The sequence below is a fragment of the Rhinatrema bivittatum genome, chromosome 9 (genome assembly GCF_901001135.1).
Source record: "Rhinatrema bivittatum chromosome 9, aRhiBiv1.1, whole genome shotgun sequence".
NCBI classification, from domain to species: Eukaryota; Metazoa; Chordata; class Amphibia; order Gymnophiona; family Rhinatrematidae; genus Rhinatrema; species Rhinatrema bivittatum.
The window spans coordinates 26,054,951-26,068,857 of NC_042623.1; the positions used below are offsets into that span (position 1 = coordinate 26,054,951).

Below are 13,907 nucleotides of genomic sequence, written 5' to 3' on the forward strand. Positions count from 1 at the left end.
CAAAACAGCTGCTCCTTGGTATCTCACCTACTAATAATCTATAAAGCAGCTACTCCCCCCATTTTTTTTCACTTAGCCTGTCCCTCTGCAAAGTGCATCCTGATATAGTCACCTCTGTCCTAATTATCACAGAACCATGAGATTACTGCAACCACATCAGTGTCTCCTTCTACCAGAGTGGCGTCTAGATCAATGAATTTGTTAGGCTACAAGCATTTATACAGATGACTTTCCATGTTGTTTTTCTACCTCCCCCCTCTCCTTTGCTCCCTGTTCCTTCCTAGGACTTGCTCAGTCCCCTTGCTCTTTCTAACTCAGTCTTTTTAACTGAAGAACATTTTTCGGTTAGTCTAGCACCGGTTCTTATGGTAGCACATTGGGGGTCTTGCATTTGCAACTTTGTGTGAGGTAAATGTTGAAGCTTTGTGACTCACACTAGCCTGTGCCAAACTAGGTGCAGTTCAGGTAAGCTAAGCCAGCACTTGTGAGAGCCTTTGTGCTGGAGCTGGATAACCTTCGTACAATTTAATACCTTTTAGAAATACAAGAATTTTGCAACCCGGGAAGGGCTGCAGTGAAGTGGAAGGTGAATATTGCTTGCCTTTGGGCAACACCTAACAGGTACTAATGACAGCTCCAGACCATGTGCATCCTGGTTACTACTCGTATCCGAAATAGACACAAAAGGGACTTGTGATCAGAAACAGGTATAGGACACAAAATATAGGCACTTTCCCTATTAAATGGGTCCAGCCTGAGGGCATGCTGACTGCTGAGTGCAAGGTGGAGATCTGTATTAGGTGTAACATTGTTTGCCTCTTATTCTGTTTTGGGTTTTTTATTCTTTCTTTATTGCCATTTTTGAAATGTAACAAGAAATACCTAGCCAACGAACTAATATAACAAGCTGGAACAGAAACAATGTTCCGTGACAAGAGTGACATTCCCCATACCCCCCTCTCACAGCAGGGATGAAAAGACTTGCTGTCAACTTGAGTTCTTATGCAACCACAGTAGAGGCCTGGTACTTATAATTTGTAGCTTCCATGATAAGGTCTCTCTTGGAAGGTGAGAGTGTCCACCAAAATTTGGTCCAAATGGAGAAACAAGCAGACTGTGCCGTCCCCTTCCTCTTATCATGTTCTATGCAGACAAATGGCACCACCCAGTGACCGCAAATGCTCACAACACATTTTCTTTCATCTGGAAAGTCTTTCAGACCTGTGATCCCTGAGCCACTGTCAGTCTATAGAGGACTCTGTCTGTCTTCACAGATTTTGTGAGGTGATGTGATCCAAGGTGACCTTGGACACTGGCTGGGAACACAATGCTGTGAACAAATACTAGAAAATGTGACAACCTGACACCATCTGATGGGATTAGCTGATGACAGAATCTTCTCTGCAGAACCTGAGCACCCCTTGCTGAAAACCATGTCACCCTTTTGTTATTTAGAGGGTGGGTATTTAAATATTGAATAGATACAAGGCTTCTTCACCTCCATCCACCTAGGCCAAGAGGATTGCCCAAGTTATGCATTTCAAACACTGGATAAAAGGACCCATGTGACATCTGAGCCATGGAAGAGTCAACATATATCTTAATTTCACCAAAAATAGTTTCTGTTTATTGCCTCCAAGCGTAAGCTGAATTACAGTCGTGGTTTTTGGCAGAAACCTGGTGAATAAGAAATAAGTCATGGATGCTGTTGGTGTTTTTAAGGACTCAGTTCTTACTGTAGCACTGGCTGGGTTTCCCTCTGGTACTACACTGCTGGCCAGGGTTGCCGCTTGAGGTTCACACTGGCCATGCACCAAGGGTCAGCGCTCCCACTAGAGTTGCAGCTGTGACTAGGACTTCCATCACGATGCCATGTCTCTCCCCTCCAGCCTGGCTCGTGGCAGCAATAGAAAGAAATTAGCATGGGGCCTCTAGCGCAGTGGTGCCCAGCCCTCTCGTGGAGGCACACCTAGCAAGTCAGGTTTTCAGTCTATCCAAGATGACTATTCATGAGATAGATTTGCATAATTGGAAACCTAGCATATGCAAATCTCTCATGCATATTCATTTTGGCATTCCCTGCGCAGGTTCAAATCCTGCTAACTATGGCTGGGAAAGCTTGTTTCACAAAATTATTCAGAGTAGTTAAATCACAAGCAGATTATGATAAATTGCAGGAGGACATTGTGAGACTGGAAAATTGGGCATCCAAAGGGCAGATGAAATTTAATGTGGACAAGTGCAAGGTGATGCATCTAGGGAAAAATAACCCATGCTATAGTTACACAATGTTAGGTTCCATATTAGGTGCTACCACCCAAGAAAGAGATCTAGGTGTCATAGTGGATAACACATTGAAATCGTCGGTTCAGTGTGCTGCGGCAGTCAAAAAAGCAAACAGAATGTTGGGAAATATTAGAAAGGGAATGGTGAATAAAACGGAAAATGTCATAATGCCTCTGTATCGCTCCATGGTGAGACCGCACCTTGAATACTTTGTACAATTCTGGTCGCCGCATCTCAAAAAAGATATAATTGCGATGGAGAAGGTACAGAGAAGGGCTACCAAAATGATAAGGAGAATGGAACAGCTCCCCTATGAGGAAAGACTAAAGAGGTTAGGACTTTTCAGCTTGGAGAAGAGACGGCTGAGGGGGGATATGATAGAGGTCTTTAAGATCATGAGAGGTCTTGAACGGGTAAATGTGAATCGGTTATTTACTCTTTCAGATAATAGAAAGACTAGGGGGCACTCCATAAAGTTAGCATGTAGCACATTTAAAACTAATTGGAGAAAATTATTTTTCACTCAATGCGTAATTAAGTTCTGGAATTTGTTGCGAGAGGATGTGGTTAGTGCAGTTACTGTAGCTGGGTTCAAAAAAGGTTTGGATAAGTTCTTGGAGGAGAAGTCCATTACCTGCTATTAATCAAGTTGTCTCAGAGAATAGCCACTGCTGTTACTAGCATCGGTAGCATGGGATCTACTTAGTTTTTGGATTGGCCACTGTTGGAAACAGGATGCTGGGCTTGAAGGACCCTTGGTCTGACCCAGTATAGCAATTTCTTATGATCTATATATATATATACACATATACACACATCCAAAAAAACACTACTACCGTGAATAATCTATGTGAAAAACATAGATCATAAAGGACAATTCCTTTTTTTTTTTTTTTTTAGTATTGTTATAGTTACTGGAAAACCATCAAGCAAACGTGTAAGCCTATCACACCACATGCTAACAAGGCCTCAAGGGACTTTCATCAGTAATAGGCAATTAAAAAAAAAAAATTGTTACTTCACCAAAAAATGTTTTCATTTTGCTGAAAACAGCAAGCTTTACCTTTCCTAGTTCCACTTTTATCTTTTTTTGAGATGGACTGCACACACTGACTCAAGATACTGTCGTACCATAGATCTATACATAAGCGTTACGGTAGTCTCAGTTTGGGTCTCCATTCTTTTCTGCATAATCTCCATTAATTCTATTGGCTTTCTTGACCAACATCACACACTGCGCTGAGGGACTTCAAGATCCCTTTCTCGAGGGGTCAACTCCTAAGACAGAGCCCAGCGCTGGGAATCTACAATTCGGCTTATTTTTCCCCCGAGTGCATCACTTTGCACCTGTCCACATTTAAACTTTTTCTGCCATGAAGATGCCCAGTGCGCCAGTCTCATGAGGTCCTTCTGCAGTTCCTCCTATTGTTTGTGTTTTAACTACTTTGAAGATTTTATACATATAAACACTTATTGTTCCCTTTTCCAGATCATTAGTAAACTATTCCTGGTGCGCTGCCCTGTCTACCTTGCCCCATTGGGAAAATTGACCATTGAGGCCTACTCTTTGCTTTTTACCTATCGACCTTTTACCAGTGCCCAGTAAGACTTCATACATTGCCAAAGATGCCTCAACCATGTGGGTAGAGCAAGGGGAAGGGTCCTAAACACTCATGGGGTGCATGCTTTATTGGTTTGTATATTTACAAGTAATATGGGGACAGGTATGCACACAGGGGTGACTCAGTACCCAGTGGGAACAGACTCCGCTCTGCTCCAGCCATGGCAGCAGAGCGCAAAGCACCCACTCAGGATTACCAGGCAGCATTTAGCAAAGAAGCAGGGCTGGATTTAGGGAAAGGCACATCTCTAGGGCTTCAAATTCTGAAGGCACACAGAAACTGGGTTGTCCCAAACCCACCCCTCTCCCAATCCACGGCCTATGGGTGCCATAATCTTAAATCCAGCCCTGCACATGAGTCATCTTAATGATGCGGTGGCAAGTGCTGCATAGAAAGGGTTAAAAATGGGGAGGGGTGCTGTGGATAAAGAATCATGGCACTGAAGCCCAGTAAAAGCTGCTTCCGACTCAGCTGGAAGCCCAAACAGGAGCAAAAGTGAAGAAAAGTGCAAAGTCAAATTTAAAAAACATTCTTCTTCCCCCCCCCCCAAAAAAAATTATATAGGTAAAAAAAAAAATGAAATTAGTGGTTTCTAAACTTAAGTTTTTTCTCAGGATCTGGCAGAAGAAAAAAACCACTTTCCCCTGTGACCTGAACACTAAGTTGGGTTTTCATTTTAAAAAAACCCCAAAAACACGCACACATACACATGAAAGGCAACCATTTTCCTTCAATTAACAATTAGAATTAGACATCAGCGTTACTTCCAAATCATTTTAAAACGCAGTATAAAATACACGTGGTGAGAAAAAAAAATGTGGGCGCGTGTCATTTCTGCTTCAAGCGACAGGAAGGCCTGCCCGTCCATCACCTTCCAACCTGCATCAAAAGATAAAAGCGCTACCTGCCTGTCCGTGCCCACTGCTCCCCCTTTCCCAACACCCCCTCCGGTCCGTGCAACCATCGTAGCAATAGCGTGGGTACCGCCCGCTCAAACCCGCAGCGTCCCTGGGTAACATCAGAAGCCGTGACGAGCGTGGCCCTTCCTTTCCGCCGGTGGAATGGCTTTGTGGCAGTAGCGGGTGCAAGGGTGGGGAAATACAGGATTCATTTATGTCACATTGATAGACACACACAACGGACACCCACAGCAAATCTATCCATTCTGGGTTTATTTACAAGCACAAAAGTTAAAAAAAAAAAAAAAAGTTTTGGTAACAGCTTTTACAATTTTTTATTTTTTTTTTCTCCCTCCGATTTTGTATTTTAGCTTCTTCAGTAACGAGCGAGCGGAAAAGGGATATATCCACATATTTATACATAAAAAAATAAACTGCTGAACTGGATCTAAGAAAAGCACTCAGCAGAGAGTGATGGGATCCTGGAGGAGCATCTTTGATGTGGGGGGGGGGGGGGGGGAGAGAACACGCTCTATTACTGTAGTAAGAGGTCTTACTTTACAACTCTGATGGAGAAAAGTGGTCTGGTGCACACCGAGGAACATAGGAGCAACCTTAGGACCTTTTTATATACCTGAAGAGGAGTCAGAGATTTCGGTAAATAACCTCAGACCCATTTCCACTCTCCGAGGCCAAAATAACCTGGCAAAGGTAACAAGTCCCCTTTAAAAAAAAAAAAAATACAAATCCAGGATTTTACCTGAGGGAAGTGAACCGTGGAGTTATCACAATACTGGATATCTGTGTGGACTATCGCAGGCCTTAAAGTGAACAGCTGGGTGGGAGAGGAATATGAGCCATCGGAGGAGGTCTGGGGAAAGACGCCGGACACATACTCACCTTGGCTGGCACGAGCTCACATGGAAAGCAGTTTAACAGGTCCCGGTGCACCACAAAACACACAGGGAACCTGCACAACGGTGGCAAGCATCAGAGAGAAAGGCCCTCTCTATCACCACAGCCTCAGGAGGTGCCATTCTAGGCTGAAATAGGCCCGCTCTATCACCACAGCCTCAGGAGATGCCATTCTAGGCTGAAATAGGCCCTCTCTATCACCACAGCCTCAGGAGGTGCCATTCTAGGCTGAAATAGGCCCTCTCTATCACCACAGCCTCAGGAGGTGCCATTCTAGGCTGAAATAGGCCCTCTCTATCACCACAGCCTCAGGAGATGCCATTCTAGGCTGAAATCTACAAGGGACGACGCTTTTGGTGAAAGCCAGCTGGAGAACTCAAAACGAAGGAGCAGGGCGTGATCCCAACAGAGCCACAGGAAAAGCCTTCACCCAAGACAGCTAAACGCGGCAGCCGGGCAGCGTGGCACTTTCATTCAGGAGCTCAAGTGACCTCCGACGTAAAATGAGGCGTCTGAACCTCCTCTGGGAGAATCTCGCTCGCTAATTTCTGGGAGGCCTTTGGGCGACTGCATTTCTGCACTGTGCGTACCGGCAGGCTCGGGAATATTTCTGGCTAGCATCCAGCGCTGCCCTACGGCTTCCCCCAAGAGAGATGCTGCGTGATCTCTGGGAGGGAACGTTGCCCAGCGTTTGTGACTGGCGTAGGAGGATGTCGTCGCGGAGAGCTCGGGCTGTGGCTGGAGTTTTAGGATGGGAGACACATAACCCCATCCTCCTGCACCTTTAAGAGGGCCAACAGGAAATGATTCAGCGTGTGTGTGTGTGTGTGTGTGTGTGTGGGAGGGGGCAATTACATTCTGGGGCTCAGGTGACAGCTGCCCTCGACCAGTTTATTACTATTCAATAATTTATACGAGAACCTCTCATTCAAACTAGAGCCTGAAGTGCTTTTAAAGGTTTAACAGATGTACGCAGTACGCACGCAGCCATCGCACACATCCGAAACCCAGGACTGCGCAAAATCTCCCAGAGAAGAGGAGAGACAGACCCTTATTATTGCAGTTCAGGATAACCGGCGCTGGGAAATAATGTTAACCTGTCCAAGGTCACGGCGAGGAGTCGGTGGCAGAGCTGGGATTAGAGCCAAGGCACGGGGTGATAAAGCGACTAAGCCCAAGGCGAAAGAGAGAGGCATGGGGGGAAGGACAAGAGGAGTCTGAAACTCATAATCCAGGATTTTTTTTTTTCCGCTGTGACGGCGCCTTATTTTCCTAATAAAGAAAGCAGGCCTTACCCTGTACGCCCCGGGGTGTGAGTCGGACCGGTTCATACTTAAGAGCGGTGCGGTCATACTTGCGCCTCGGGTCTCCACCATCAGACCCTGTCCAGTTATCTCTTTTATCTATGTAAAACAAACACCCCACCCCCTCAGTATTCCTTCTTCCACTTGCCTTTCCCCCTCCCTCCCCCCCCCCCCCCCCCAATCGCTGAAGTATTTTGCGGGTGAATGTCGCCGCCTTTCCCAACGCACCTGCTTACAGCCGGGGTCGGTTGCGTTTATCCCCGTGCGGGCCTGTCCCTGGGTGCATGGCGCCACAGACTACGCAGAGGTCCTGTGGGCACTCCCATTTCCCCAATGGGAAACCTGCTCTCGTGCAGTCCGGCTGTGCTTTAAAGTGCCGGTCTTCTCTTCCTTCCGCTCATCATGGCGCCGTTGCCATAAGAGGAGTCCTGCCGGCGGACGAAGCAAAGCAAAAACCGAAGAAGCCTTAAATGACGACGGCCCCTTGTACGTTCCTGTCTTGCCCCAGTCACTTTTCTTTCACACCATCTTAGGGTGGGAGGGGGCGGAGGCTGTGATGGAGGCTCCCCCTTGATTCTTCTCTAGTTTGGCCTCGAAGCGTCCTTCTGCTGATTTCATCCGCGTGAGGCCTTCAGGGAGGGCTCTGCGCAACTCCGTCGAGTTACTGCAGAAATATTTAAAAAAAAAAAAAAAAAAGGGGCTACGCCATGCCCAGGATGTGACTGCCCTGCAGCCCAATGCCATCGCAACAAGTGAGTTCCGACGACGGCCCGATGGCGCCAGGCCCAAAGAGACTGCACCCTGTGCTTTGTACGCCGTCACCAGCCAGCTGCTCTGTGTATATATAAAAAACAAAACAAAACATGATTTTAGGTGGCAAATGAGTCAACATGTGAGCAGCTACCCTCATAAAATGGCAGGCAGTCCTTTTCCCACAGTAATTATTTTAGTGACAGCGTGATTGATGGAGTGATAGCAGGTCGGCGAGTCTAGGATTTAACACATACATTTTTTTTTTTTCAATGTACGTTTATCAGCTGCAGGCACTTAAAAGGTCAGGTCTGCACTCCCATGTTTTACAAAAAGATATGAAAATGACCATGGCTCAGATAACGGACTGCACGGGGAAGCTGATGGATGCCCTCCTGGCGAGAGATTTAATGCAGATAAAGAGGTAGGTTGCCTGCAGCATGAGAACCGGTAGCTGAAAAAGTGCACCTGAGATACTGCACAAGCATAAAATGGATCCAACGGGGGAGAAGGTAAACAGCAGCTATGCAAGCATTACCTCCAACCGTTCCCCTCTCCCCTCCGTCTGTAGGAGCTGAAGGCCTGAGGTGAACTGACAATTAACCTCCTGTCTAGAAGAGATTATTGCTATGCTTCTTTTAGGTTTCCATATATATATCTTTTTTTCTTTTCTTTTTTTTTTTTTTATGACGCAGAGGAATGCGACTGCTTTGAACAGCAAAAGGAGAACTGCTGTGACCTTGAGAGAGGCGACATGGGCAGTGAGCAACAACTCCTGACATTGCAACCCAAGCCACGGCACACAAGGTTCTCCCCATTGCCGGAAGCAGTCTTTTTGTGCCAGCAGCGGTGTGGGTCAAGGCAGCCAGGGTGTCAACTGCTTCCCACCTGGGAGCAGGAAGTGACATCGCTGACTGATCTGCTACTGCTGGCAGAAAATGGCTGCCTCCAGCGGACGCAGCAAGATCCTCACGTTCAAGGCGAAACTGCCGGAGGACATAGCCCCTTGGGCCTAAAATGTATTGTTCAGCCAGGCAGGCACTGGCAGCACATCGAGCAAGAAGACAGTGCTTTTTTTTTTTTTTTTTTCTCCCAACCAAAATAGACCTCGGCGACAGAGAAGCACTTTCAGAGAATGAATGACCCTAGGTTCCAGTCAATAGGATTGCCTGAAATCAAAACTGAGCTTTCAGGGAAGCTTCTAATCCTCAACTTCCTACTGGCATCATGTGACGGCATGCAATATACCCTCTTAGGGAAACAAGAGGTTCTCACAGGCAAAGTGACCCCGGCCTCTGATTGGCTGACGACTGGTATGCAGCGTACCTGTTTTCTTATACGTTGGCTGCATCAGCTTTTTCTCTTCCTCAGCTGCAAAAATACCCAAACATTTAACCAAGCCCAGTAAAGCAATGTACAAAAGACAGCTCCGCTGAAGCCTGTATTGAAATAAGAAAAAGGAAGACATTACATTACTCGGCCCGCAGCCTACCACGTTTCTGGGTGGTTTGGTTTTTGGTTGGTTTTTTTTTTTTTTTTTTTTTGCTTTTTAGCTTCAGGAGCATCCTCTGACCACCACCGTGGGTGTTGTTTGATATGTTACGATCCAGAATCCATCCCACAATCCCAAGGGGGTTTCTCTCTAGGGCCCCGCCCCCCCCCCCCCCCCCCCCCCCCCAAGGCCAAGATGCCAGTTCTGTTCCAGTTCAATAAATAAATATTTTCTCTGACGGTATCTTGCAGAGGGCAGAGCTCCAATGACGCAGTACTCCTCCTCTCCGAGATAATGCAGCAGCTCTCTGCTGCCGTGACAGGTTGCCCGGGGCCGTGCATCAATTTACAATGGGATCCACTAACCCACATGTCCTGTGCACTCTCTGACCAGGGAGAAAGGCAGTCTCCAGCTTCTTCAGCCCAGGGACACAAAGCAACCTAGACGGTCTTAAAACAAAACAAGAAGAAAGGTTTCTAAATAAAGTAGCCTAATATTTTTCATGTGCTTTATTCTGAGTTTTGGAGACTTCGCTAGCTGCACTGCCAAAGGGCCTCTGGTGATCCTCTGACTTCGTGAAAGTCTAGTCTCATTCCAAAATACATCACTTTCTGACCCATCTGTGGATCTTTTCTGGCCACTAGAAATCTGAATCGGCATCCATGAGTCCGTCGTCCATGAGGTTGGCCCTGGAGTGCCTGGGCGCCAGGCTTGGTCGTTTCACTTGAGTTCTCGTGCAGTACGGAGAGGGCCCAGCAGGCAGGACTCCGGCCTCCACGTCCAAGGCCGAGTGCCGGAACATGCTGTTGTAGTACCTCTCAGGGGGGAGGAACCGACCGCTGGCCGTGTGATGGGACGGCCCTCGGGAAGCCTCCTCCGGGGAGATGGGCTCGACACACAGATTTGACATCTTGTATCTGCTGCAAGGCACGCTGTCCATGGCACTCTGGGGGCTCCCGTTGGGCGCGTGCTCCGTGTAGGAACCTGGCAGGACATCCTCCAGGCCAGGGACCTCTCGGGCCCTTGAGACCAGGCACTTATGCATGGGCAGCTTGGGAAGGCGCGGGACAGCAGAGGAAGCTCGATGCTTGAAATGATCCAGGCCGGAGACCTTCTCTGGCCCCAGGGTGGTCGGCTCCTTTTTCCTCCGCCTCTTCTTTTTCTTCTTGACTCCTTTCTTCTCCATTTCTCCAGGGATCTCAGCGTCCATTAGCCACAGGTTTGCTTTTTTCTCCGGCGGCACTGAAAGCAAAATAAATAAATAAATAAATAAAATAAAAAGCACCGGTGGGTTACCGAGGCTTCGGGGAGCTTCTGCCACCACGCACTGCGATAGTGCATGGCAGACTGACACAAGAGGCACCACCTTAAAAGTGAAACTAAATAAAAATGCCCTTCCAGCCATGCAGGAACTCTCCGTCAGCAGAGGGGTCTCCTACTACTGCAGTTACAAGCAAAAACTCACGATTTTAATCAGTGGTTTGAAGTCGGGGGAACTTTCAAGATAGAAAAAAATAGAAAAATAGTCACATAGTCAGTCAGAAGAAAGAAGCAGCCTCCCCCTAATGTTGAGACAGACCTGCCAGCTCTGGGACTGAGTTACCAACCAAAAAGGTTTTACAATATTACTATAAAAACCGCTTCCTAAAGGCATTAAAGTCATCTTTCCTTGCACTGGCTACCTTTGATGCCACCAGACCGGATCCAGGAAGGGGGCAGAGGGTTCGTTGATCAGCACATTTTCATAATATGGCAAGCACAAATCATATTTAATTACTGCTTCATGGAGTTCATCTTACACTGTACATAATCACATTTTCTCCCGGTGCTTGGAGCTAATGGGTGTGATGGGAGTCCCCTCCAAGCAGTGAGAGGCTGTGGAAGGGAGCACAGGAAGCTGGGAGAGCTGTGCTGTTGGTCAGAGGCTGTGAAGGGAGCACAGGACGCTGAAAGAGCTGCGCCGTTGGTCACAGGCAGTAGAAGAGGGTACAGGAAGCTGGGAGGGCTGTGCTGTTGGTCAGAACCTGTGTATGGTAATTTAGCTGTCATGTTTCCTATCAGCTGGATGCCACAGCTGATATTCTACAGTTAATGCTTCTGTCTGGAAGGCACACGCCCTCAAACAGGCACAGGAGCTACTAGAGAATATACCTGGTGTCGCTGCTGGTGTGACAGAGATGTCCTGAGGTAAAATGGCTCCTCTCCTGGCCACCATCTTGGTTACGTGCTGCGCCCAGGCTGAAGACATGTCAGCTGACGGCTCATTCAGGTCAAAGTACAAGCCCGCTGGAAGAAATGGCATAAGTTGATGCAGGTCACTGAGTCAGTTTTTGCTGCATGTCGCTGCCTAGAAACAGCATCCCAGTGCAACGCTGCACCCCGCCCCCGGCCCACCAGCAGCTTTTCTACCTTTGTTAACACAATGAGCTGGGCCGGAAGCTTCCAGCAGATCCTGAGAGCCAGATGGAACCTTTTAACAATGGCTGCCCGGCGCTGCCGTGGCAACCAGAACTCCACCACAATGGCCCAGAGCTCCCAACGGGGGCCACTGAAAGAGGGCTGTGCCACGTCAAGTCACGTGGCCTTCACGGCCAGGCTGCTGGCCGCAATATGCCATTTACTGGCCCAGCGTTAAAAAAAAAAAAAGGGCAGAACGAGGTCTTGCTGCTCGGGAGTTTTTCCAGTCCACGTGGTTCCCTTCGCTGCCGAGTGGTCTTAAAAGCCCGCAAACAACTAACGTCATCTTTGGAGAAGTTTTATTTTGATCTAGGAGACGCTGGATATCGGAGGTCAGAAAGCGCAGGAGGTGTCTTGGTTATGAACAAGAAAGGCCAGACCTATTCTTTGGGACCCCTGGAAAGGCAGCTGGGCAGAATGAAGGGGGTGGGCAGGGCTGTTAGGTGGCTCTGGTCAATACTACTACTACTAACTATCACAATTCTCGATTTATATAGCGCCTTGCAGGTAAGTAAAGAGCTGTCTCCTAATACCTCTCCATCAGGCACACTTTGAGCCAATCCTGCTGTTTTAAAACCCCACTTCCAGGCAAGCTGAAATTGGTAATGCCAGGGGTGGCCCACAAAAGATTTTTCAAGTGGGGTGATCAGGAAGATTATATTAAAAAAAAAAAAAAAAAAAAAAAGGGCTATATGAACATCATAGAAATAGTTACAAATCAATTAGTCATGCAAATCCAGGTCTGAGGGACAACTAACTCACCTCCATGGGTAATGCTGCTGTTCATTTTAGTCCCCTGGGAGAGGGGATTTAAAGGCCCCAGGACTGGCTCACGGTGCCCCTGACAGCTGAGGTTTCCGAGAAAAGAGCCTTAAATAAGTCTTCTAACTTCTGGACCCTGCATTTCTGGCTGCTTCCTAGGATCAGCTGACACTACACCAATAGCATCAAAAAGGCACAGATTTAGCAAACCCCCCCCTGGATAACCTGGAGCCATCTGGCACAGCCAGGGGAGGGGCACAAAGTGACAGAGCTGATGGGTTGCTGGCACAGATGTCCAAGCAACAAAACATTCTCATATACACACAGATGCTGGGAGACGGAGACAGCATCAGAAGGGTTACCTTTAAAGAGCCTCCCTAGTTCACCGTAGGCTCTTCTGTGTGCAGAAAGCCAGCCCCTATGGGGAAGGAGTCCCCCATCTCTCTTATTACTGGAGTCACTTTTTTGTTTCAGAAGCCTCTCTTCCCAGGGTGGAGACCCCAGATCACAGCAGACCTAGAACTGACATTTTCTATGAACTGCTGCCACCTAGAGGCATCTATAGTACCTGCACCCTGTGGATGTTTGCAAAGGAAGATGGGGAGAAAGCGCACTGGGCCAGTCTTTTGGCTGCTTTTCCAGTGCGAGGCTGTATCCGGCCGCCACTCAGGGCATTAGAGTTGTCATCTGGCTCCAGATTCACCCGACAGTGTTGATGCACTTTAAACCATTGCATGTAGGGACGTGTCGTTTTCGAGCCTGCGGTAGGGGAATCAGAACTACGACTCCCTGCATGCAATGGGGCAACCCCAGGACTGGATCGATCCTGGTTGGGCAAATCTAGAGCCAGCTGCCCACCCTACAGCGAAATCAAAAGACAATAACCAGAAGTAAAATATTCACGCAGGGACGGTGGAAACTGTAGCCTGTGCTTGGAGAAGAGGCTTGGCCACTGCGGATCACAAAGCCATATCAGCAAGGCCTCTAAAACCATCCCCCCCCCCCCCCTTGTGTTCAGGAACTAAGATCAGCCTGCTGTAGGTGGCGTTTCCAGGGGCTCTGGAGAACCTCCTGTGCACCCAGTTAGGTACATCTCTGGAAAAGTGTGTGGCGTCTCACCCACTGGTCCGTCGTGAGTCACAGTCTGCATACTGAAGGAGAGCTCCTTGTCTGGGTTCTCCAGCAGCTCCTTCCTCTTGCAGAAGGCCTTGGCTATCATCTTGCTTTTCTTAATCCTCTTGGGCTCATCATCACTACGGCCCAGGATCCTTGGGGGGGGGGGAGAGAAAGCGAGAGGGGAGCTCAGTAGCAGGGACAGACCTCTGTCATATGCCCTAAAATAGCCTTGCTCCCTGAGGGCAGGTCAAGGAGAATCGCTCCTTCCAAACCTGTCCCCAGCACTGATGACATTCAGCCCAAG

The 13,907-nt window shown here is 48.0% G+C and overlaps 1 protein-coding gene across 2 annotated transcripts in view; it reads right to left on the reverse strand.

Moving 5' to 3' along the window:
• Positions 1-9,272: 9,272 nt before the first annotated feature.
• Positions 9,273-13,907, reverse strand: part of SMO (smoothened, frizzled class receptor) — a 52,226-nt gene continuing 47,591 nt past the window's right edge. For both annotated transcript variants that reach the window (XM_029615447.1, XM_029615448.1), the window contains exons 10-12: positions 13,607-13,755; positions 11,420-11,554; positions 9,273-10,510 (exon numbers count right to left, since the gene is read on the reverse strand). In XM_029615447.1, coding sequence (XP_029471307.1) covers positions 9,909-10,510; positions 11,420-11,554; positions 13,607-13,755 — 886 coding nt within the window. In that variant the 3' untranslated portion in view covers positions 9,273-9,908. The remainder of the gene's footprint in view (positions 10,511-11,419; positions 11,555-13,606; positions 13,756-13,907) is intronic.